General features: G+C 35.6%; 1 protein-coding gene and 1 long non-coding RNA gene across 3 annotated transcripts in view; one reads left to right on the forward strand and one right to left on the reverse strand.

The window, feature by feature from the left end:
- Appl (amyloid-beta-like protein) overlaps positions 1-24,409 on the reverse strand; it is a 49,777-nt gene extending 25,368 nt beyond the window's left edge. For both annotated transcript variants that reach the window (XM_081982713.1, XM_081982712.1), the window contains exon 1: positions 24,268-24,409. In XM_081982713.1, the coding sequence (XP_081838839.1) occupies positions 24,268-24,333 (66 nt within the window). In that variant the 5' untranslated portion in view covers positions 24,334-24,409. The remainder of the gene's footprint in view (positions 1-24,267) is intronic.
- LOC145730496 (uncharacterized) lies at positions 20,166-22,669 on the forward strand. Its single transcript, XR_014178629.1, has 4 exons — positions 20,166-20,274; positions 20,333-20,432; positions 20,487-20,673; positions 22,488-22,669. It is a non-coding gene; the product is annotated as an uncharacterized LOC145730496 (long non-coding RNA).
- Positions 24,410-24,665: the final 256 nt, after the last annotated feature.

Consider the following 24,665-nt stretch of genomic DNA (forward strand, 5'->3'; position numbering starts at 1 on the left):
AATTTTTACAGAAGATTGATCTTTGATCAAAAGAATTTCTAATTTTACAACATCTTGTGTTCTATTATCAAATATTATTCTAATAGAAAATATGATTTTCATTACTTTAAGGGCCAGTACTTTCAGTTCAGAATAACTTTATTCTAAGGATAATTTCTATAGAAACCGTAAAATCAAACATTGCTATTGGTCAATTCAGTCCGGAGGTGAAAGTACCGGTCCTAAAACAACTATAAATAACAATCTAAAAAGTATACCTATTCTGTTAGTAAACACAGCGATGAGGGCGCAGAATTTTTAAATGAATGAACTTTAACATAACATGAAAAGTCATATTTTTCTAATTTCAACAAAGTAAATGACATCATTTTACTCATGTTTACGTTTGTTACATAAAATTCAACTTTTCCTAACTGGTTACATAAATGTCACAGCTCTGAAAGTAGTGCTAGGTTATCGTAACTCACGTTTTGTGTTGATTTAACTAATCAAAACTTTCTTTGAATATGCTTTCACACCACAAATTAAATCTCGCAACATTTCCAGAAATAAAAATTGCTTATTTGGAAAATGCAAGTCAGGGTAATTCAAGCTGGTGAAAATTGTCGAGTCAGTGATATTGATAAGAAAATAAATTAATTTCTCTTAGAAGTAAAATTGGAAAAACGCAATAATTTCCTAACACATTTTCATTTCACTCACAAAGTTTTTTGAACCCGCATTTCTTCTGGAGTCATTTTAGTTGACATTTTCCTGTAGTTATTTTCCAAGAAATCAAAATGAATCACCTCATTTTCAGGTTGAAACTCCACGTATTTGGTCGTTACTATGCCCATCTGGCAATTTTACTTTAACGACGACGAAATCGGAGACTTCCAGTCTGATGCCCGCGACGTGTTTGAACTTCCGACCGGGTTTCCAGTTTTACGCCCGTAAATACGGGTACCACAGTTACCAACGACAATGGACCCGTTATCATTGCCACAACATAAATCAGCCGTTCAAAATTCCCCATTCCTTTTTGAGGGTGGATTAAGGGTAGTGGCGCCATTCCCCCAGATTTCGGTGCCAACAAGACCGAAGTGAATCGATTAATGCCGTATGCATATTAGGAGATAATAATCGCATTCAGTTTGGTATATAGCAGGATTTTATACTGCTTCCGGGAGCCCGATAGAGCTGGGATAAGGGACAGCTGGGCGATGAGGGAGCAAAGTTTGCCACCGCGACATCTGCAGCGTAATCTTTGCAAGACTAGACATGTTCTCGCTAGGGATTTACATGAATATGAAACAAGTTAGTGCTTGTGCGTAGTTTCTGGATAACTTCTTCATCGACCCAGAAGCACCTAACGTGATTAAGGCCCGTCCATGCGGACGTTTAATTCCAAGTTCTGGTGTTATAGGTACATATCCCTAGGGAAGTGCAAATGTTTTTGCCATTTCCTATCTCTGGTTCGTATTGCAGTAAAAACATTTAATTAATCTCGGTCCAACGGGTGTGAACTGCAACGTTTATCAGCCTTTACCGAGATGACATGTTTTGCGGTTTACGTGGATGTGGTGCAACGGACAGGCGTACACCCACAAGGACAAGGGGTGGGGGGCGAAAACTGCCCCTCCCTTGTAAATATAAACCTACCGATTCTCGACAATGGGACGGTTATCGTCGTCTCGCATAAATCACTTCTCAGGCCCAAGGGGTCGGTTTATAGCACTGTCTTTCTGGGATTTTTTGGCTACTACGCCCTAGAGATCTGGGAGATAAATTTCGTATGTTTGCTGGATCATCAACAGTTTTATCTAACGCTCGGAGATTAAATGCTTTTGTCTTACCTTCAGATAAGCCCTGAATAAAATTTCGTAAAAAGTCTAGAATTTAAAAATAGCTTTCATCAAAAACTTGAAGAGTATTTGTAGGGATAGTTAAATAAACCAAAAACATGCAGACCCACCTTTTGATTAGGAATTTAATATACTGTTTTCTGGACACTTTGTATAAAATATTTTTAAAGTGTTAATGAAAATTTAAAGACAAAAACCTAACCTAACTTTAAAATAAACACTCTGTATCAAACACTTTATGGTGCTGAGACCTGGACACTGACAGACTCGTTGATGAAAAGGATAGAGGCGTTTGAAATGTGGACGTATAGAAAACCACCTAAAATTAGTTTCATCGAGAGAATAACAAACCAGGAAGTGTTGCGACGTTTACATAAAACAACCGAATTAGTGAATAAAACAACAAAAATTTGAATATTTTGTACACGTTATGAGACACACTGAGCAGTACGCCTTGCTACATCTGACAATCCAAGGGAAGATAATGGGAAAGGGATGTGTGGGAAGAAGGAAAACATCGTGGCTGAGGAACTTGAGAGTGTGGTTCAACAGGTCGTCTGCTCAACTGTTTCGCGCTGCAGAAAAAAAGATTATGATAGCTAATCTAGTGGCCAGCATCATTGTCAACGATCGTGACGGTAAGGGACCTGAAGAAGAAGAGGAAGATCAGACACTCATTTTTTAACCTCGTTCTACTTTATGATGGGTTTGATGATCGAAAATACAGGAACAATACAGGAACTCTCATAGTTGATATCCTTCCGTGTGCGGCAAGTTGGCTATATCGATATCAAGGTAGTAAATTCAGGCATTGCTTGATATGTATTCTGGTTGGTGATGTTTTGCATTTCATTGGCTGAACTTTCACCATGTTGAAGATCTGCAGAATTATCATCACAAACATTCACATCCTGTAGTGTAGGAAGATCGTCCAAATCGGATATAGAAGTAGCATTTGTCCGACGTTTCCAGATCTGATTGTAGTGACGCCGGTGTATCTGATTCCCGAATTGAACTTCGGCTATGACGTTATTTCCAATCAGCTTGATGATGGTACGATTTACGCCGGTTTCCGTTCCAAAGCTCCACTACTACTTTCTCCTAGTACAACTTGGACAACTAACCACCCTTTTACCTCCCTGATACCTTAAATTCGATTTACGTAAATGCCGCACATTTGGACCAAAGATTAAAATTTCTAGAATAACCATCTCTAATTACATTAAAACAATCGAAAGATATTTATCATTCAGGGCTTTTCCTTTCTTGTTGCGACTGACAAATTTATTAGGTTGCTCAAGTCTTCCGGCATGACAACGATTGATACCGGAGACAAATTCCATCAAAGACGGTGCTTTTTCGCCCTTCGGTGATCCTTTTCCGAACTTAACCTAATCCAGCGGGTTATTCAGGTCGGAAGAGGTGCAGCGGCGTTTCCAATTTTCCCGGAGCTAATCGGGTTATTGAAGTTATTAGGCGGGAGATGAGATTCTTACAGAACGTCGCTAAATTGGCGTGATATTTAATAGAGAAGGGGGTGGTCGACTCCGAATAGCGAGAAAATTTACGAAAGGGCGCATAATTAAATTGATTCATTGTGCTTGAGGGTATCGCAAATTTCGTGGCATCGATTTCGTTTTGTTCTTAGGTTAATGCTTCGTGAGTTATAGGCAGCCTCTTCCAAGTAAGTTAATTAACTCATGTTATCCGTGTTGCATAAGGTGCTCTTTAATTTTGCACCTCCTGTCGTGTTCTTATTGGCCTACACTTTGTAATTGATGGGCCTCGTTAAAGGCAACGTTTTTAGTTCGAGGAACTTCCGTGACAAACGGTTTGGAACATTTAATGAATTTTTATCGTCTGTACGCTACTAAATCCGACAACTAATCCCTCAACACTAAAAGGATAAAAAGTAGAAAACAAAAGCTACCGGCGGGTCGTTAGAAATCTGGATTCCAACCGTTTTGTTGAAGGCATCCATTCCTTTGGCGTAACCGGATTACGTTCTGCAACAAAAAGTTTCAATCCCGAAACGACAAAACAGTTGCCGAGCGAAAACGTAGAAATAGCTGCATTAAGTTTATACGTGCATCCGGAAAATTCTTAAGGTTTATCATTTTCCAGTTTCCAATAAGAAAATGCCAATCATACTTTACTGAACAATGTCTAGAAAGACGTCTGTCTACCTAATAAACGTCGTCATAATAGAAAATAATTCCAAACTACTAAAAATTTAAACACTTTTATTAACTACAATGCATTGTACTTTCGTTTACTACTTGATGTTTCTGAACACGCAAAAAATATATTATTTTATGTTATTACATGGATTAATCAAAAAGTGAACACCTTGGAAAACGCTGTCAAAGTCTGCACATAGTTAATTTAATTGGAAAAATCGTTACCTTTATCGAGTTTTAGATTAAACTCACCTGGATGCATTAAACTAATTGAAAAGTTTTTGTATTACGATTAATATAATTTCACTCCATTAATACTCTTATATTTTTCGTTATACAAATTTATTTACCGAAGTTTAATTTCCGGAAGAAAAATAACCTTACGGACAATGCTTGATGTCCTTGTCGTTTTCTAATCAAACTTAGTTTTTAGAAGTTGGTATTTCCAAAATGATGCTAGGTTTTCAGAGGCCTCTGGCAATTTTTGACCGGTTTTCACTAGTATTTAGAGGCATCTGGCATTTCTAAAATTATTCTAAAACCCTCTGGTGATTTATTAAGAAATTTTTGAAAGATTTACGACCATTGCAAGAGTCTTTAGAGATTTTTGGATGACTGTTAGTAGTACCTAGAGGCCTCTTGTTTTCAAAAGGAGGCCTAGAATCTCTACAGGCCTCTTACAATGCTACTAGTATTCGCGAGGACTAAAAAATTCTTTGAAACCTCACGCATAAAGTTGTTTGGAAAAAGTTTTTTCTGTGGTAAAATTTTGTTTAGTTTTTGATATACAGATATGGAAATTTTGAATTTATACATACAAATTATTTAATCAGGAGATAAGCATAAAGCAAATTTTGTAACATCGCAAAAGTTCTCTTTTCTTATCATTGAAATTTTTACACCTGTATATGAAATATGTCATTGCAATCTAAACTCTACTCACACTCTCCAAATTGTTTTAAAACTCACTTCCCGTATCACTTTAAATGTTAAACAGACTGAATTAAGATTTGATCCATTAAATTTGTCATTCCTTTGAGTTGGAGTTGTAAAAAATATATCTCTATGCCCTGTAATTTAGCTAAAAGAGTTTGATAATACATGATATATGAGATCCATTTACTTGCTTGACTTTAAGGTTAAAAAGTTCTATACATCCAAGTTTCCATTTTGACTTCTCTATATTCAGTCGTTTTACTTAATTTACATATTTGGTGAACAAAGTTACCGAATTCGTGTTGCATTGCCGTTCTAGTTTATTTCATGGGAGTGAAACATGCAAAGTTTTCATCCGCTGAACACTTTTCCAGAACCTTATTACCTGGTCCCGTATACTGGTAATTTCTAACTTTAAACCGCTACACATTGTTGTAACAGTAATTTAGCGTTTTTCTTCTTTAAACTTTGCACATAAATTGCCTAATTAGTCGGGGCGGTGGAGATACTCTAAACTCTCTCCTAACGTTGACCATATTTGTCTTCATGAGCTTCGTGGCTTTATTTAAAACTTGGACTGTTTAATCACGTCCCAACACGCACATTTTAGCATGCAATCGTCCCCCTGTTGGCTTCCAGTATTTTTTATGTGGACTTTCCGCTTGTTCTATCTTTATTGTGCATATAAATTTTTACCTTAGAGTGTATGGATTTTTGAGGTTCGATAATTACGCCGTCGGCCATCGATCATCGTTTTGTTTGGCTTTCGCGTCCGTCCGTACAATAGACCGTCTGTCTGTTTGATTGAGTGAATGCGGCGTAAAATTTTGCATGTCATCAACAGCAACGGCGACATTTAGTCCAGACCACCCCCATGACTAAATGGAAGAACCACATCCAGTTGATTATGGTAAGAGGAATCCATTAGGAAAATGTTTGACGCAGTTGGAACAACATCGATTTGTGATAAATTATAAAATACTTAAGTAGTTTAACTAACTTAGGAATTTGGGATTAGATGGGTGTTAAAGATGTTGGTAATTTAAAGCGATGTTTGCGGAAATATTGCGCCTGCCGCGCAGATCTCTAAAAGTAATTTCCCGAAATAAATTGCATTAGGTCTTATAACGGCGTGACGAGAAGTAAAACTGCTAAAAGCAAATCCCCATTTTATGATAAAGCACCACCGAATATCGCCGTCGAGTAACATAGAATAAAACCCAAACAAACACCTTGAGCGGAATTTTTGGCGCTCAGGAGAAAAATAAATTCTGCAAACATCTTTATAAAGAACAGAAAGAAGATAAAAGTGCAAATATATCTCAAAGATTTCACAGCTGGGGGATTCTTCGGTTCTCTTGAGTCCCGAAAAGAATTCCCGCTGCTTTGTATTACTCTGTCATTCTTACCTTTCCGACTTTCCAACGAAATCCTTTTTGAATGGGTTTAATTTCGGAAAGGGGTGACTCTGTTGTTCGCGATTACTGGGCTTTGATGTTTTCTATTTTCCTTCCGCGGTTGCTATTTTTGTAATGGAAGCGACCGCTAGCTCTATATTCCCATTTTAAATTTAATTGGTAATAATAGAGGTTTGCGAGGGTTTCCGACTCTTAGCAGGATTATCTCCGTGAAATATTGGACCGTCGCTATTATATTGTCGTAACTCCGTGCCCTTTAGAGCACGAGAGGTATAATAGAGTTAGAGGCTATATGTATTACTTGATAATAGTCTTGTCCACTCTAACGAGTTCTATGTTTAGTCTATCAATTGCTGAGCTAACAGCGGTGAATTTGAGATTGTCTCTTTACGGGTACCAGTTTCCAATTCAATTACAAAATCTCCTTCCTCACTGACTAATTATAGAAAGTGGAAAGTTGTGCTTTGAGGCAGGAGCATTATTATTGTAAAACAACAGTTTTACAGTTAATTTTTTTAGAACTAGACTATTTTATGTTTTACAGTTAGAGTTTGCTGTCTGTTTGCCTATCCGTTCTCTGTAAACTGTTTTACAAAAATTACTCTGGGAGTAAAAAGTTTTAAGGCAAAAAATCTGCTTCGAAATTATTCAACCAAAAGCAATAAAGATGGCTGAAAAAAAGCAGTTCCAGTCCTCGTTCCCCCATTAACTGATTAATTTCAATACGGGATCGGCGACTTAAAAACTTCTTTGACGATTAAATTATGAAAGTTTCCAGGAATGTTTTTGGGACGTTGTCGCAAATTTCCGGTCGCCTTAAAACGTTCGATCAAACCCGTAAGGCTAATGAGAGTGGAAACGGTGTTAATCACGGGAGGTCCATCAAAAGGGTTGGAGCGCGTCATTATTGGTCGGATATTGGAACCGATGACCTATTTTAATTATTAAGGCTTGAACATCAAACGACTTTATATTCATCAACAGTCCGGATGGAAATTATTATAAGGGGAGTATCATCAGTTCTAGAATTATGGCTCTAAAATGGATCAATAGCGTCAAGGATGTAAAACGCTTGAGATTTTCATTTATGTAGGGCAATTGTTTTTCTGGAATAATAAAGAGACTGATTGTCTATGTCGATAAACTAACTAAATGGTCTTGACCTCCTTAAACAAAATTGTATTCTGTCACACCATACTTAAAACCAAGTTTGCTCCGCCAAATCAAAACTGAGTAAAACTGAGTAAGTTATATAAAGTTACCTACAAAATTAATTTCATTTGTAAATGTACTTTATCAGTCTTCTCTATGAAAACGTTTAAATAGATAAAACCCTCTCTTAAACTTTCCCTGAAAGCCAGTGAGCGCCGCAAAATTAAGTGAACGTAATCTGAAGGGCAGAAAGTGTGTATTTCATTATTCAGAAAGGCTATTACGAGGTGCACGGTTTTCCATATTCAAGAAACTAATTGAGGTTATTAAACTCAGCTCCGCCTCGTTTAGGCGGTCGTTTTGGACCTGGTTTATTATAGAATGCCCCGCCATTAAATTAAGGTTTTCGTTGTGGAAAATAAACCCCCGCTGATGGAATAAACGCAGTGGCCGATGTGAATTCGTAATTATTGCAAATTACCTGGTTATTATTGCAAAATTGTCACAGTTATTATCGCATAATTGACTAACTTAATCGGCGAGCACTAAAGCCAAATTTGTCTTTTATGCTTCTCCCAAACTTCTCAAGCAACTTTACTGAAACAACTTTCGATATTGGACAGGAGACCTTTTGAAACTTGTAGGCATAGTAGGAAAAACTCCACCAACTTTAAAAAGCTATAAGATAACTTCTGAAAATACATTATTTAATGATGAAAATTATTTTCCAGGTAAAATAAATTACCAACAATATTGTTCGGTTTAGTTTACTCAGTAATGGAGCAGAAGTTTTAATTCAGTTTATTAGGGGCACTACGTCTCAAATTCTATAGTTTTGTGGGATATCCCCAAAAGTAGCAAAGGTAGATGCGGTTTTTGCAAACTTTTTATGAAAAGAACGATGGAGGAATATGACAATTTGTAATTCCTCTCGTATTTTCTTTATCGTTAGTGACGCAGAAAGGCTACAAATTGCATCCCATAGAAAATTTAACGTAAAAACCAAATATTTAATCCGTTTTTTTCTGGAGAACATCGTTTTTAAGAAATGAACAAAACACACTGTATTTATGCAGGTTTGGAATAAGAAAAAATTACCTTTTCAAAAATATATTACACTATGGAGTTAAATTAAAAAACAACCTAGAAATTCTCCTTTTATACAGTTTTCATATTTTTCCAAATAACCGAGGTTTCCCATTATTCACATAAATTACAAAGTTTTTAAAATTACCAGTTTTGTCAGATTTACGTTTTTTTAAAGTTTTCATACACTATTTGACACATAATGGACTTTTATATGTCGATGGATAGCTTTTCAACGATATAACTACTTTGCTTAACCGGTTGAATGTTTTCTGTTCAGCTTTCATGTATTGTTTTGTTTGAATCTAAATAACTTCCTAATTTGACTGACAGGGCAAAGACTTTAATATGTCGATGGATAGCCAATAAAATAAGCTTTGTAAAAATATGTCAACTTTGGTTAATTTGTTTGACGGTTTGGCCGCTAGAGGGCATCAAAGTTGACCAACTTTATTTTCACTTTTTTGATGGCGTATTTCACTCAATGGTAAATAACTCGCCAATTTGGTACACTATGTGTACATCAATAGATAGCTAATAAAATTCTCAAATCCTCTATTTGTACCCAAATAGAGAAAATTTCTACTAAGCCACTGATTTTTTCATTCAATTTTTCCAAGAGACAATTATCCCATTCCCTTGATTAAAACCGACCCAAAAACGGACGTAAATCACCGCGTAAAGACATTTGGAATAGGAAATAAAGCTTAAGTAAATTCTCGTGTTCCCGACGGTTAAACTGGTAAATAAAGTAAAGAAAATATATTGATGCTCTGGTCGAGGTTTTCGATTCGAGTGGATTGCTTCGGGCAAGACTTACCGGCCGAATCGAAACGAAGCCTCGTTCGCATTAAAATTTATCGTATCCAGGCATTGTTGGGAACGTTTCAAGCTGGCATAAAATAAACATGTGTTATGCCCGTCCATTTATGCTGTTAACTTGAACGATTCGCTTTTCCATGATGCAGATAAACGAGAATTTCTAACTCTGGAACATGCTGGAGGCAGCCTGGAAATCTCTTGATGAGTGGAGCTTTGTCTATATTGATCAATTTCATAACTACAATTTTTGTTTTATTTGTTTATTTGGGTTTTTAAATCTTTTCATTGACACACAAGTTAATGGCTTAGTAGTAATAAAGTGAAGTAAGTACTTAAAAGATTGATGCGCCAATTATCAGAGATGCTTGTGCAAAACAAATTTATTAATTTTTGAATTAACTACTCTCATCTGCTGAATGAATCGAATAATAAAAATAAAAAAGCCGTAAATTAAAACAAACTTGTCTATTTTATAAGAATACCATTATGCATCAATAAACGAGGCTTTAACCTTTTTCCGGAACACAAAAGCCACATTTTTGCAACACCTTGATCGTCAAGAACTCATACATAAAACATGCTGGCACAAGACAAACTTTCAACCCTTCGCGCTAAACACGACGTTCACAAGGGCACGTCTCTTGACATGCAAATTTAATACCAAACACTACAAATATGGCGAGCGTCAAAGGGCCCGATCCGGATTGTTTTTAAGGGACTCGAGGCCCAAAAACGGAAAACTAATGGGCTCGTTTAGCATTATAATGTGCTTGGCAATGTTATGTGCAAGAGAATTACTAGCCACAAAAGGGCAAAGAATTAATGGCAGTCCAGCCGACTGGGAATTTATGGTTTTGTTTTGTGGAAGAATTCCCTTGGAAGGCATAAGATCGACATTATGTTTCGCATGAACGTGTGAAAAAATACGTTTTCAAAACCATTGATAAAAAAAAGTTTTGTGAGGGTAACTTAAAGCGGGAAAAAGCCCCTGTCCCTAGACGACAAAACGGTTCCAGAAATATAGAGAATGAGGACGACCTCTTGAGAGTTTCCTTGCCTTTTAATTCCAATCCCCTGGTGTACCCTATATTTCAGGTAAACAGCATTTATTTAGCACAACAGGGAAGATTCATTATGGAGCTTCAGTTAATTAAATTGTATCTTAGCTGCACCTTAATAATAGGTCTCTAATGAGGCACTTTCAGAATGCTTACTTTAGAATATCACGAATATTAGTAGAAAGTTTGATTAGAGCCGAGCACAGGTTTTCATAATTTGTAGATGTATGATACACACTTTTTTTTCTCATTTCAGATTTTAACTGAATATAGCAGTTTCCCGGAAATATTTGTTGCTATAAATAACCGTCACTTTACATCGGTATAGCACAAGCCGCACCGATAGAAGCTAATCCACTCACACGCTTATCAAGGGAGGATTTAAGAAGCCTTCCGCGATCTTATCGATCCAGGCACTCAGTGACGAATCCAGAACTGGAAACTCATCGAACGCGAAAGTGGCAAGTGAAACGTAAGAGCGTCAATAAAATCCAAGAATTCCTCCCGTAAAATGCTTCTGGATAACCGAAGAATCGTCCAAGTGTGAAATTCCTAGCGGATATTTTAGGACTTTCGAATGTTATATATGGTTTGGCAAGGAATGCCTTTATTGCTCCTGTAGTTAACTGTCTAACGGGTTTTTTCTTTAAGAGCCCGAAGATGCTGTAATCGAAGTACGTCCCTGTACGGTCATAAAGTGGTGGTGAGTCATGCGTCCTTTATTTTCTTTTGTCGAGCCTCGCAAATTCCGACATCTCATCGCCTCCACCCCAAAATATCTCTTCGGCAAATTATATTTCCGGGTTTATTTACCGATTCCCATCGGCACCCTCATACGCCAGACGAGGGGCTTTTTATTACGCCGAAAATTCTAAAGGCCGCAGTGTTGGTTTTAATGAAAGAAAAAGGGAAAAAGTCGACATTTCACGACCTCTAAATGAGATCTGAATTGTGTGTCTCAAATGTGAATATTAAAAGAAAGAAAGGTCGTTGAATACATATTAAAGATGTTAAAGATTTGTGAAAAAAAGACAGCTTATTAGTGTTTGAATTAGAAAAACTTGAAAGCTAAAAGTGAGTTTTAAACCAACATATTTTTAACTTGCTTAGATTGTTTACTCATAATCTAGCGGTACACGATACTCATTTATTTTATTATTGAAAATATTAGATCAATGCATATTATAAAAAATATGCATTAAAAAAACAAAATCTCATATTTACTGATAACAGTAATGTTACCACACAAAACGAAACATTATAATAATTACTACGACTGGGATAATATTCAAATTAGTAATTTTAGACCATTCCTAATCTAACCTAACCTAATGAAAATTTAGTATAACAATGCTCTATAATGCCTGAAAAAGTAGATTCACGTTAATGAGATAAGAAAAAAAAGAAAAAACAAAGTATTATTTTTTCTACAAAACTAATTTCTTGACCTCAATACTATTATTGATAATTTCATTTACCTTCTTTAAGCTTGGTAAAAAGTCCATTAGTTTTGCACTTTAAATGAGCCAATCCTGGAATTTGTTGTTTGTAGTTAGAGTTATTGATTTACAATTCAGTACAAACTAATTTTTACCGGCGTTTTGACGGTATTCACATTAAACTGCGTTTATCCATCTATCCCAACGTGTTAACTAACTTTTTACACCATTTGGCGTGCAAAATCCTTCAATACAAACTAATTTGCCACAAAGTTGTGACTAACAAACGTCCTTTGAGGATCGTTAGACAAATTTCATTTGCTTAAAACTTTCTTTCGCCGGGCTTAACTTTGATGTCGAACAATTAACTGAAAATTCCGTTCTCGTCTAGCAAGCAAAGCCGTAATAAAGCAACGGTTTTATTATATTTTAAGTTGGCCCTTATTTACGGAACCTAAAAAGGATCGTTTAACGTTCGTTTTTCGGGTGAGTTTATGGACGAGTGCCTCTCTCTATCCTGGCAAAAATATGCTTTGAAGGTCATTAGCTTCGCGCAAACCCCGTATCGATCCGGTTATGCTGGATCCTGTTCAAACGTCGCGGAGTATCGTTTCGGATTGGATTTTATTTATTGGGTCGAGACTATGTTTGAGAACTTTCAATGGGGTTTTTGGAGTTGGCAGGGCGCTCCTTAAAGAGAGACATTTAAGTTGGGAATACGCGGAGGCGGACTGAAAACTATTTATTTCGATGAGTTTCTGGAACTCTTTTCGATGCCAGCACGTCGGTGAATTTATTTTGAAATTATGTGAAATGTTCTTTATTGAGTTTCCAGTGGTTTCGACGGAATATCCTCGGGCGTTCAAAGCAGATGCTATTTGTATGGCCCCATTTTCTATTCAAAATTCAACTAAAGGAAAATGTTGAATTAATGCAAAATATCCATACTTTTCTGTACATTTTATAGTACAGTTACAGACAATGTAAAAACAAAAGACTCATCTAAAATGCATTTTTATTGTATGCAGTGAGAAACTTATAATAAAATACTCACGACACCACACGCAAAGTAAAATTGATGTTTTCCATTACCTGAAAAGCAAAAAATAAATTTAGAACATGTTGAAAGTAGTATTAAGTGCAAGATCATACTAATTTAAAAGATATGATTGTTGGGAAATTCGGGGTAAAACTGTTATTTCTGGATAAAATTTTTTTCCCCATGACCAATAATAACCACTAATCTAATATCACTTTTACTACCTATGAAGTGAAAGTGCCACCAGGAGGCCTATTCTTGAAAGCAGAGAACGGAATTCTCAAAGAAGCTGACAATAGCGGGTTCCTGTCACATTCTACAGGTCTTTCTCTCGAATTCCCTGCCCTCGTTTCAAGAATACAAAAGTACCACCAGTAAAAGTCACACTGTCTAGTTTTTCACTTTCTTGACAAATTGACAAACATATCTATAGTACCAACACCTTATTGTTCAACCAGGTATTAACATAGTATTTAACTGCTGCATTTTTTCATAAAACATAACATTGGTCGTAGAAGAAATTATATGCGGAACTCTGGAGTAAACGACTTTTTGTACCCTCGCAGGAGCAAAAGTTGCACTTTTCTCCCTAGTTGCGCACGGTTTTTATTAAATATTGCTTATTACGTCGTGTAAGTGGAACTTTACAAATTCTTGAATTGTTTCAAAAGTTTGCTAAACTAATAATCACTAATGATACACATGTTTTTGTATTTTTAAAACATTCATTCAAGTTAAATCACTTATTCGTCCAGATTTAAAAAAACAAATTTCAAATAAACAAAAGTTTCCTACTAAATTATTCCGACTACAAGAGAGGAGCAACAACAGCAAGGCTGCATTTCCATATTTCTAATAAGTCGTGGAAACGCTACTTCGGCTAGTAATTTTCATTAAAATTCCAGTAAATGTGGGAGGATGCTAAAGTTCTCTCGACTTTTTCCGTGTCAAACGTTTTCTCTGGAAAATTTAAATGACACTCCAGTTCTGGAGTACATTACGGAAGAAATAACTCTAATGAATGCTCCAGCATAAGATTCTCTACGGACGTTCTTTATGTTCGGCGGATCTGGGCTGGCATGTTATTAAGATAGGTTCGGATTCATCGCTTTAATATACGACCTATTTACAGATGATAACTCTAGAAGGAAGTGAAGTTGCTTTAGATAAAAATCCATGTATTATTCACTAGTCTAAAAATACTTTTTTTTTGCAGAAATTAGTAATAAAATTGCTAATAGAAGTATACTGAAAATCAACCTTCAAAAGCTGTCTATAAATAACCAATTTATATGTTAACTACAGTATTTGTCCGCTAGTCCTAACGTGACGAATCAGAGTCTCATTAGCCCAACGGGTCATTAGAGTCGCATTCGGATCGATCGTAAATTCAAAATCAATAATAAAACAATGGCGATTGGAGTGGAAGGTGTTGTAAATTGCATTACTCGATGGTGGTGTAAATTCGAACGACGTGCTCGACGTAACTAGTCCCTATTGCACACGATTCAGTGAAATCGGTTTAATTCATTTATCCCCCGAGCTCATATTAACCAGAAAACTCTCTCGCTTTTCTGACAGGAAATTCTGTTAATTTTATTAGCGCAGATTTTCATTGGTCATGTGGGTTTTTATAGGGCGAAAACGATGATTAATGCTTAAAAAAAAAAAAAAACGGCGGGCAGAGTGGTGGAATTCGCACATTAATCCGCGTAACTGATTTGAAATCCGTCTTTTCGAATTAAAATTTCATTTTTTAAACTTGACTTGGTAGCAAATTAGAGGTTTTAGAGAATGTGCAAACTTCGTTTACTCTCGTAATTGCTTCGGGCTTTTAAATTGACACTCAGTTAATTGAAAACGTTTAACACACGCTGGATTAATAGTTTTATTTTTACATTAATGATGTAGATTAAGTAAGTTGTACCACTGTATTCATAAAACAAAATTCAAAAAATGTTTATGTTTTGAGTCAAATTTTGATTTTCGTCATAAAGCATCCTCCAGTAACTATTTTAAATCACTAAAAAACACCTTGTGTAATAGAATTTGAGTTGTCGACCAATAGAATTTTTATCTACAGCTTAACTCTTTCATACAAATCATATACAGGACAAGTAGAAATTGAGTATTTAAAATGTTTACGAATACCTGAAAAATTTTCAAATTTACCCTTGAACCAGTATACTGTTTTTAAATAATTTGAAAAACTCTGTCTAAATAGGGTCACGCAGTCTTTACATACAAAAAGTTTGACAACTTAACGTTAACGTGTAAAGTAGAATTGAAAATGATTAAAAATGATGATTTTTTTCTTTAAGGATATTTTTTCGGGGGTAATATCCCTAGTGCATGTAATTTTTCCGGAAAAATTAGATGCACGAGGGATATTTGGTAAGATGATATTTCCTGAGTTAAATAAACATTTTATTTTAATTAAAACAATAAGAACAATAATTAATAAGAACAATAATTTTCAAGCAAGAAAGGGTAGAAAGAAATTTTTTTCCGGAAAAACTGCTGACAGCTAAGTTGACAGTTGTTAAGTGATTTTTCCACTTAAAATTTACATTTGTTATACTAATCCTTGATAGCGATTGGTCAAAATTGATAGGAAGGAAATAATCCGAGAAATTTCTCGTAACGGAAAAACATTTTCCAAGAAACTAACTAGCGAAACCACCCTTTTTGGGATACTTTAAGTTTACGAGAAATGCATTATACCTTCAAAAACCGTGGAAGAAAGTATCCTAAACTTTCGTATTTAACTTTGGCGTACACAACAGTGTTCTAGGCCAGTTTTCTTAGTTATTAATATTTTCCCATAAAAACTCTATCTTGACATAAGAAAGCAGACGTTTTGGGCTACATTTTCACGTTTGAACAAACCTCCTCGCTGTCGCAGGGATCAAATTAAAAACTGTCAACCTATGACATCTTTAATAAAACTTGTTGACTTGTACTGCTTTATTTCTGGGTTAAAATCTCAGTTATTTGTGATTTAAAAAAAAAAACTGTCTTGGGATAAAAAAAGTTGAAATTACTAGCTACATTTTGATGTTTGAATGAACCTCCTAACTGTCATAGGGACCCAGTTAGGAGCTGTCAAATAGTGACATCTTCAAAAAAGTTAGCACGTGTCAAATAAGGACACCTGTCATCTTAAAAGAAACAGAAAACCAGTGACACTTTGAGAATATTTTTTAAACCGTACCATCTGCTACAAAGTTAATTTAACCAAATTTAGTAAAGAACAACGGTAAAATCATACTAAACCATTCTTATCCCAGACACCGAGGTAAACACAACACACCATAAAACGCTAACTTTAGATACTCCCAGCCAAATTAACATACAATAGAGAAATAGAGAAAATTAAACTTAAGTACATTATTGAGTTTCCTCCCCAAGGTTTACCAGTTCTCACCGGACTTATCAACACCTGATTGGTGTTTTAATTGAATTTATAATTTAATTTCCAACCGATGTGACAATAAACGAACCAATCAACCCACATAGAATATCCCAGACGGAGAATATTAACGTGTGTCAAACCACCGGTTACAGGTTAATTAGCTAACTGTGTAGCTATTATCGTACCAATCGCGGTCATAATGAGTAGTTAATTGAAACGGATGATCCCTTCATTGTTAATGGGAAGTTTATTAAAGTTTCTGATGCGTCCGCGAGGTTCGACGTCTGCCTCGGAATGATAATGTCGAACATGGACGGAAATCGATATTGTAACGATGTCGAAATCGAAAATCCGCCCCGAAATAGAATATATATTTAATTCGAAAGTGGAGCAATATAATGATCTGCACCTGACAGCAACATGTTTTTGTTTTCCAAGCAAACATTACATGATTTATAGTCCGAAAACGCGAACAACAAAACAGGCTTTTAACGGGTTCGCAGCCGGCAATTTTAACTGGGAAATTGTTTTATCGATTTTACCAGCAAGTTACAATTTCGAGTGGACAACTTGACAACATCCGATGATTTAGAACCCTCGAGCACCATCAGGACGAAATTTGATTTGGTTGAAGCCTGTCAGAAATTTTGGTACTATTCTCTCCCCCTATGAAACGGCGGGTGTGCGGCTGACACCTCTGCAAAAAGGAATTTTATAAGCCCCCGGAAGAGCCATATCAAAATCGTTAATTTCGGAGCTTCGTCTTCCCAGGAAAATTAATGGTTTGCTTAGGCAGAAATAAAGGGCTTCGATAGAGGAAGCCGCATACCGAGACCCCGATCGATTTTAAATAATGGCACCACCGGGAAGTGCCAAAGGTCAAATACACGAGGCCCCTATTTCCATTCCCGACGTCGAAAGTCGTCGGATATGAAAAGAAGTTTCCCGTTCATCCCTTTTTTTCCTTTTGTTTTTCTTTTTTCGACGTTTTCCGTGCGACTTTGCCAATCCCCGTCGCTGTACTGGATTATCTCGGCTCAGTTCGAAATAACTGACGCCGTAAATCCAGTTTTGGATGATAAGTTGTAAGGCGTACTAGTTTTTCAATATCTGAATTGAATATGGATGCGGGACGTTCCCGTCCAAAGTTTTTGCCAAGTTTTCCTTCGGCGCCGGAGAATCATGCGAGAGTTCTGTGGACACACTTTGTGCCACTCTGTTAGTTGTTTGGATGGATTTTGCATAAACTTTGTCTCTCCAACTTCAATAAACTGATTCACTCAACATTGGAAAAAGTTCAGTTTTTCAGAATAAAGTTACTAACATATAACATACCTTGCAGAATGTTATATAACTTTAATTAAGTCATTATTGCTGCCTGATGCTATATGTGTATAAATAGCCCCATATATTATGTAGTTTCAGCCTTCTCTGAGAGAAAAATTTGAAACTTACTAAATTAAGAAAACCACAAACCCACTTCCAAGATTAAATAAAATCGACAATAACGCAAATAGTTATTTGCCAAATACCAACAAAAATCGATAAACACACTCGATTAATCATCGGATATTTAACCCATTTTACCTGGTTTACGTAATTGCATAATATAAAAGACCATTTCCGCTACAGAGTTGCATTCAATACATTATTTACAAATAATGAATTTCGAATCTGATGAGTTCCAATTAATAATATTCCAAATTCGTTACCAATATTTACAAAAAAAAAACGACTATGTAATAGTTGACTAAACTCTTATAACGCTTATATCAACACTTCATTCATTTAACACACACTCTAAAGGTAAAATCTACAGCAGTTTAAATTGGCGGATCTGACATCTGAATAAACAGACTTTTATAACGGTTTAACAGGTTTGTTTTAAATTCCGGCACACTGGATAATCGTAAATCGAATTAAATTTAGATTTTTTTTTTGCTCCAACTGTATTGAACCGAAATAATGACAGGGTTTTATTGATCGTTAAAACAGCACTGACCTTTTTCAGTTCTGTGATGGTCTGGCTTAAACTTTAAATATCCATGGAATAAACGGAAAGTAGAAATCAATAAGAATGAGATTATACAACTCTGACTAGTTCTAGAGAAACACTGTTGTAAATTCTTGTTCACTCATTGCCAAGTTGTCATCATATCCTTATTTTGAACAGATCTATACTCATCAGTGTTATTTCAGAATGGGGATTAAAACGAAAACAGTTGTTTACAGTCATGACTTATTAAAATGTCAAAGAGTCAGTATTAACCGGAGTTTTAAGCTGTAGTAGCATAGGCTATCTTGTTTTATCAGAGAGTTATTTTAATTTTCTTTTTAAATTATGTAGACTATTAAATGCCCTCATGATTCTCACTTAAATTTAAAACTGAGTGTAAATAGCAAAATCTAAATTTCTGTTATGGTGGCAGAAGTTTTAATATTTTTGACCATCGACCAAATGTACACAATAACATCGAATTTAAAGTTAAAACAGCAACATTTAGTTTAAATGTAATTTCTACAAAATGTATATTTTCTTTGGCACAAAATATAGCCTTTCACTTCAGTACAGTCGGGTGTTCAAACAATAAATACTAAATGAAGAAAATGTCTTTGTTTCCTTATTTTATTACATGCCAAAAGAGACAAAACTTTATTATTTTCGGGCAGTTGGAAAATATAATACTTGAAATAACATGTTTCATCAGAGTCACTGCCAAAAATGTAATCATTTTATTCACTTGCAGAATGTTTTTGTGATAAGACTTTGATGCTTTTTGATTCACCCACAATTTGTTATAATTCTATTCTTTTTTATCTACAATACAAATATTATACTTAGGACATATTGTATTTTACAATGTTTAAAGCCAGTTTTTTAAAGAATACATTAATTGCGTTTTTGCTGCTGGAATTTACTGTGTATTTTAACTTATAAAATTTTTTTAAATTACCTTTTACAAGAATGATTTATTTGCTTAATTAGGTAAAACCTGAATACTATCTAGGACGAATTATAATTAGCAACGAAAGTCCTTATTTACACACAAGTAATTACGAAGTAGAAATCAAACGTAAAAGAGATTGCTAATACTTCTCATTAATAAGTTAAGCAGTTGCTCATTCTTAAGCTAATTTTGTGTTTATAAGACGAATAATAAAATACATACTTGTATAACAATAAGTATTATTTTTCTTTTTCTCTCTGTTGTTTATTAAGACACTAACGAAGAGATTTTAAGCAACTTTTAATAAAACGAACATATTGTAAATCAGCAACTAAACCTTACACAATCTTTTATAAAGAAATGTTGAGTTACTGGAAGAACTGGTTGATTTGTATGTTTTTAAGATATGTGTACCAATTTAAATTTATGCACAGTATGTTAAAATTACCCCATTACAGGTTGCCCCTATCATCGACATTCTCACCTTTTACAATAGTTTCTTGAAATCGAGCAGGTGTCACTATATACGGGTTTCCGTTAATTATCATCAATAAATATTGAAGCCACCAAGTCATTAATTACCTAGTCGTTACCTATTTTCATCAACTCCAATATAAACCTTCCACGAAGCTTTTCATCCGAAAATAATAAATTTCCTCCAGGTTTTTGCCTTCCCATTAACTCGAACTGTAATTACAAAAGCTTACACAGAGAAGGCAGGGGCGTATCATCGCCCCAGTGTCGCTATCGCCCCCGGGAGTTACCCCATCAAAACCCAGGTGGAAATTTCATAAATCATTAACACTATAATAAATCATAACCAGTTTCCTTTCATTTATAAAAACCCGGTGACAGACGATGTCGGACTTACAATGAATTATTGAATAACACTAGGCTGACGTTGCACCTGTATATGTGTGACACCAATTTTTAGTAGGTATGTTTGTGTTGTTATATTATTGGTATAGGATTTCCTTGCTATTTGCTATTCACAGATGCCCAAATCAGGGACGTACCGTAAACCGGATGTTTGGGTAATTTATGTATGTACAGGCTTTTGAACCTGTCTAGGAGCTTTCCAGGTGAAACTGCTACGTAAGAAACTATTTTCTGTTTTCGTATTGTTCCCATACACATTTATCTTTTAAGCGAAAGACATATCTAAGCCGGGCCTGGAAAAGTAAGCCTCTTACAAGCACATGTCGCCGAACAGGTAGAAAAGTTGGGATAATACGGTGGCACGAAAATGCGACAGATGTTCAGAGAGACTAATTTCTTCCTGGGTTTAGACCGCAAATTAATACTCATGAGAAACGGTGTTAGCAACCCAGTTTTGGTATGTAACAGCCATTCAAGCTGGCAATTTTAGTTGAAAAAAAAAGGAGAAATCTTAATGTTAAATGCTTGGCAACAGTAGTTAGTAGTCAAAGAGTTCACTTCAATAAAACCAGAGCAAATATGTGATAAAGTTCATCATTTTATATTGGTAAAAGAAATTCCAAATAAGCTCTAAGAAGATTGGTTTGATTGAGTTTTCTGAAAGTTTCTTAGCAGCTTTCTATAAAACCAGTGCAATTGGTATTTCTCTCTATATCTGTAGAGAGGGTGAGTGTAAGCCCACAGCACTTAAGCCACATATGACCCATACAATTGGTATTTATTTCCTTACACTCTTCAGAAAATGTTTACATTGTAGATCACCAGAAGCAATAATTCCTGTCCTTTATCTTTCAGGGACTCATTTCTGAGGGTTTGCCTAGTTCTTGAATGCCTACTTGTAATTTAATCTTCTGTAGTGTAAGTCTCCTTTCAGAAATCCCCTAAATCTAAATTCAAAGTAAGCACTAGTAAGTCATGTTCAGTACATTCACTTCCTTCCTTCCTGAATCCCCTATCTAACTAGGGGAGTATGGCTTCTGCTCTCTTTATGGGGCATTTTGCCAAGATTTGTCTGACACTAGGCCATCCCCAGGCAGGTCTCTTGGTGCTTCGGTAAACAAATCGATTGGTTTTCTTGAGCGTTAGAAAGACAACACAACAAAGGAAGACAACACAGCTAGTGGATGAGAGCAAAATGGATCCAGGGGCCTTATCTACAAACAATATAGGAAAGGCGTTTAAGATCAGTTGTCCACAATCATACCATCCTAATCAGTATATTCACTTCAAATCCTCCAGATATAGAATTCAGTTTTGTCACCTTTTTCAAAAGTTTTTACATTTTGAAATTCAGCAGGTCCTCTTCTTACAATAAGGTACAGCTCTAGTATGTCAGACGACTGCCACGTGACTTTTCAGTACGAGTTTCTGTCAAAAGTCATAGATCATGTCATTGTCGAGTACTGCCTTCGTTTAAGTTGAAGTCGCCGAATGTGGGCCAAGGAGAAGAATTAATGAAACATCTCCGTGTATTTATTAAAATAATCCCCATCTTGGCTTACATACGATTATTAATATGAAATTCTAATCTATTAGAGACATACATATTTGCATTGAGTTAACCTTCTGGGTCCTGAGGTAATCTTAATATTTTGATTTATCTCCGTATTTACTCACTGCATACGAGATCCCATTTGAGTGAACAGGCGCTCCCAAGATGAGGAGATTTGATTACTTGCCCTCAGGAAGGGCTTTTATTAATTCTAAAGTGGCTCTTCTAGTTTAAGAATACTTTACGATATTAAACCTGTTCTTATCTAATACGAAAGTTTAATCCGAATCGTCCACCACCAACTAATATCCTGCCTCGTGTTCCATTTAGCCCGTTAGGGGAAGCTCATTTTGAAGTTGGGAAAACTAAAGAGATTTTTCTTCTAGGGAAGCGGCGACAGATTTTTTTTGTATATTATAGGAAAGTAACGGTTTCCAAGTTTTTAATTAAAACAAAACGGGGAAATCTGTTGTTGTGGTCGTTAGTGAGACGACCAACTTTTTTAATTTCTGTTTTTGTCTTTCAGATGAAAAGTCTGGAAAAATTGTCGAGTTTATTTGCTACGTAAAACAAAAACACGTGGTTGATTAAGCCAAAAATCAGAAAACAGAAACGTTTTCATTTAGTTGTAAACTTTTATTATTAAAGCCGATTGTAGAAAATTTTTTGGTTGAATATTACAAAAATTTACTCACTTAATGAGTTTTATAATATTTCAGGTATGTGGACAGTTACCAATGAATAAAAAGAATGTAAAAAACTCAAACGGGGGACAAAAGTGGTGGTTGCATATGGCGACCGTAAATTTCCGGGGGGTACTGTCAGTGATTAGTGCCGTGGCGGTGGGGTCAAAATCATATTTTTTTGTTGTACTTTCATAAAATACACTATTTGAAGGACGTCTGAAAGTAATTTTGTTACTCTTGAAATATTTACTTTACCCGACAAAATGTGACTACTTTCACAAAATGTGCGTGAATTTTTTGTAAATTATGAATATATTATTTAACTGCTAGGCTTGAAAACCATTGTCTTTTAATAATGTGGAATTTAAATTACAAATTTGTGTGACATATCGTTATTTTCATTGTTTTTTTGGCGCGTTTATTGAAATTACCGCAGTTAATGCGGCCATTAAGATTTCTGTAATTGCACAATGCATATTAAAATGCATTGTTTTTAAGCTTATCAAAACGAATTGTACCCTTCTGACTTACCAGTGTAGTAATAATAAACACACCATTACAGTTTTGATAATATTAATTTAAAAATCAGTTTTATACAAGCCCGTTTGATAATAGCAGTTATTAACGTCATATAGCTTTGGCTCGTTCTATGGATGTAAATTAATTGAATTGAACTGTAGTTAAAGAATTAAATATATGACTGAATTTTCAAAATGTATTATTACTTGGTTGAGTTAGTTTTGTTATACAGTAGGCTCTTGTTCAGAGAGGGATATGATCACCTGACAACACGCTCACAAAATCATACAGAGGTCACGTGATCTTTGGATCAAGACAGGTTCAACTATCATCACTGACAAGTGACAAATGAATAAGTCGTCAAGTAAAGTGTTGCGTCACAATTATTTAATTTCTTAACGTTCAATGACACAAAATAGTATTCAATGCTATTATCCAGTAAACTTTTTTCAGTTAGACAGGTTTTAATGCATTCATTTGGCTACTCATGCTTAAGTACCTACAACAGACTCAAAAAAAAATAAAATAGACTGTTATGAACACAACAGTGCACTTGACAACTTTCCCCTACTTGTCAACTTTATAAAGGTTAGGCTACATAATACATAAACAATACAAACACATCTAAAAAGGTTTTAATTTAGTGATTTTATGGGTATAATAAAAAAAATTATGTTTTATCAAACTTCTGGTCAAAATCCTCAGCTTTCATACAACTTTACGGTGATATTCCTTTGCTTTTATGGTTTACGAATGATTTGGTATGCATGAACGCTGAGGCAGCAAAATGCTAACGGAGCCACCCACACTATGGGCGGCAGACCAGGGACGCACGATTATGTCAACAATATTGTTAGACAAACCATCAACGTATAAATATTCTATTGTGTAAAAATAGTGTTTGAGCTACACACAAGTAGGTTATGAATTGCATTCTTTATGACAAACAGCCACAATTTATCAACTTGACAAGCTTGATCAGCAGTAAAATTAAAATTACTGCGGTATTAAGTGCATATTATTAAGCCCGATGCTCGATCCACATACGCAGACACTGTTAATGGTGTTTTTGGCTGAAAAATTGTTTTAACAGCAAGTTTATGGTAGTCTGGGTGGAAAGGGTTCATGTTCCTGGCCAAAACACAACATACGTCCACGCGACAAGGAAATCCGTCAAGAATACTATACAAACACTCCAAGAAACGAGTAAAAATCGATGTTACCTCATGTCACGAAAGGCCCCGGATTCTTTGTATTCTGGGGCCGTTCGAGAGGTCACCTGAAAGAGACTCACCTTAATCCGGTCTAAAATCCCCAAAATGATGCCAATTACACAGAAAAGTGTCGCTGATCGCAACATTTTCTATTAGTTTTTAACACTAGAAACTCACACCGCACCGTAACCGATCTCTCTCGGGTGGAAACGCAACTATAACTGCTCCACCTACTATTGGCCGAATTCGCATGCGCCCCTGCCGTGAGTCATCGCGATATGATCGCTCCATCTCTGTTCACGGTTGCCAACACCGTAGCAGTGCGAGAAAGAGCGTGGATCGCGGTAATAGGGACGACGAACGCGAGCCTACGATACGCGACGGGCGGCCGGAGTACGACCCGTTTTTACAAGACTCGGATTGACGATGATCTGATAAGAATTTGATTGGCTTCGCTCTTATCATTTTGTCCACCTAT

Source organism: Ips typographus, linkage group LG6 (genome assembly GCF_016097725.1).
Source record: "Ips typographus isolate SLU linkage group LG6, UJ_Ityp_2.0, whole genome shotgun sequence".
NCBI classification, from domain to species: domain Eukaryota; kingdom Metazoa; phylum Arthropoda; class Insecta; order Coleoptera; family Curculionidae; genus Ips; species Ips typographus.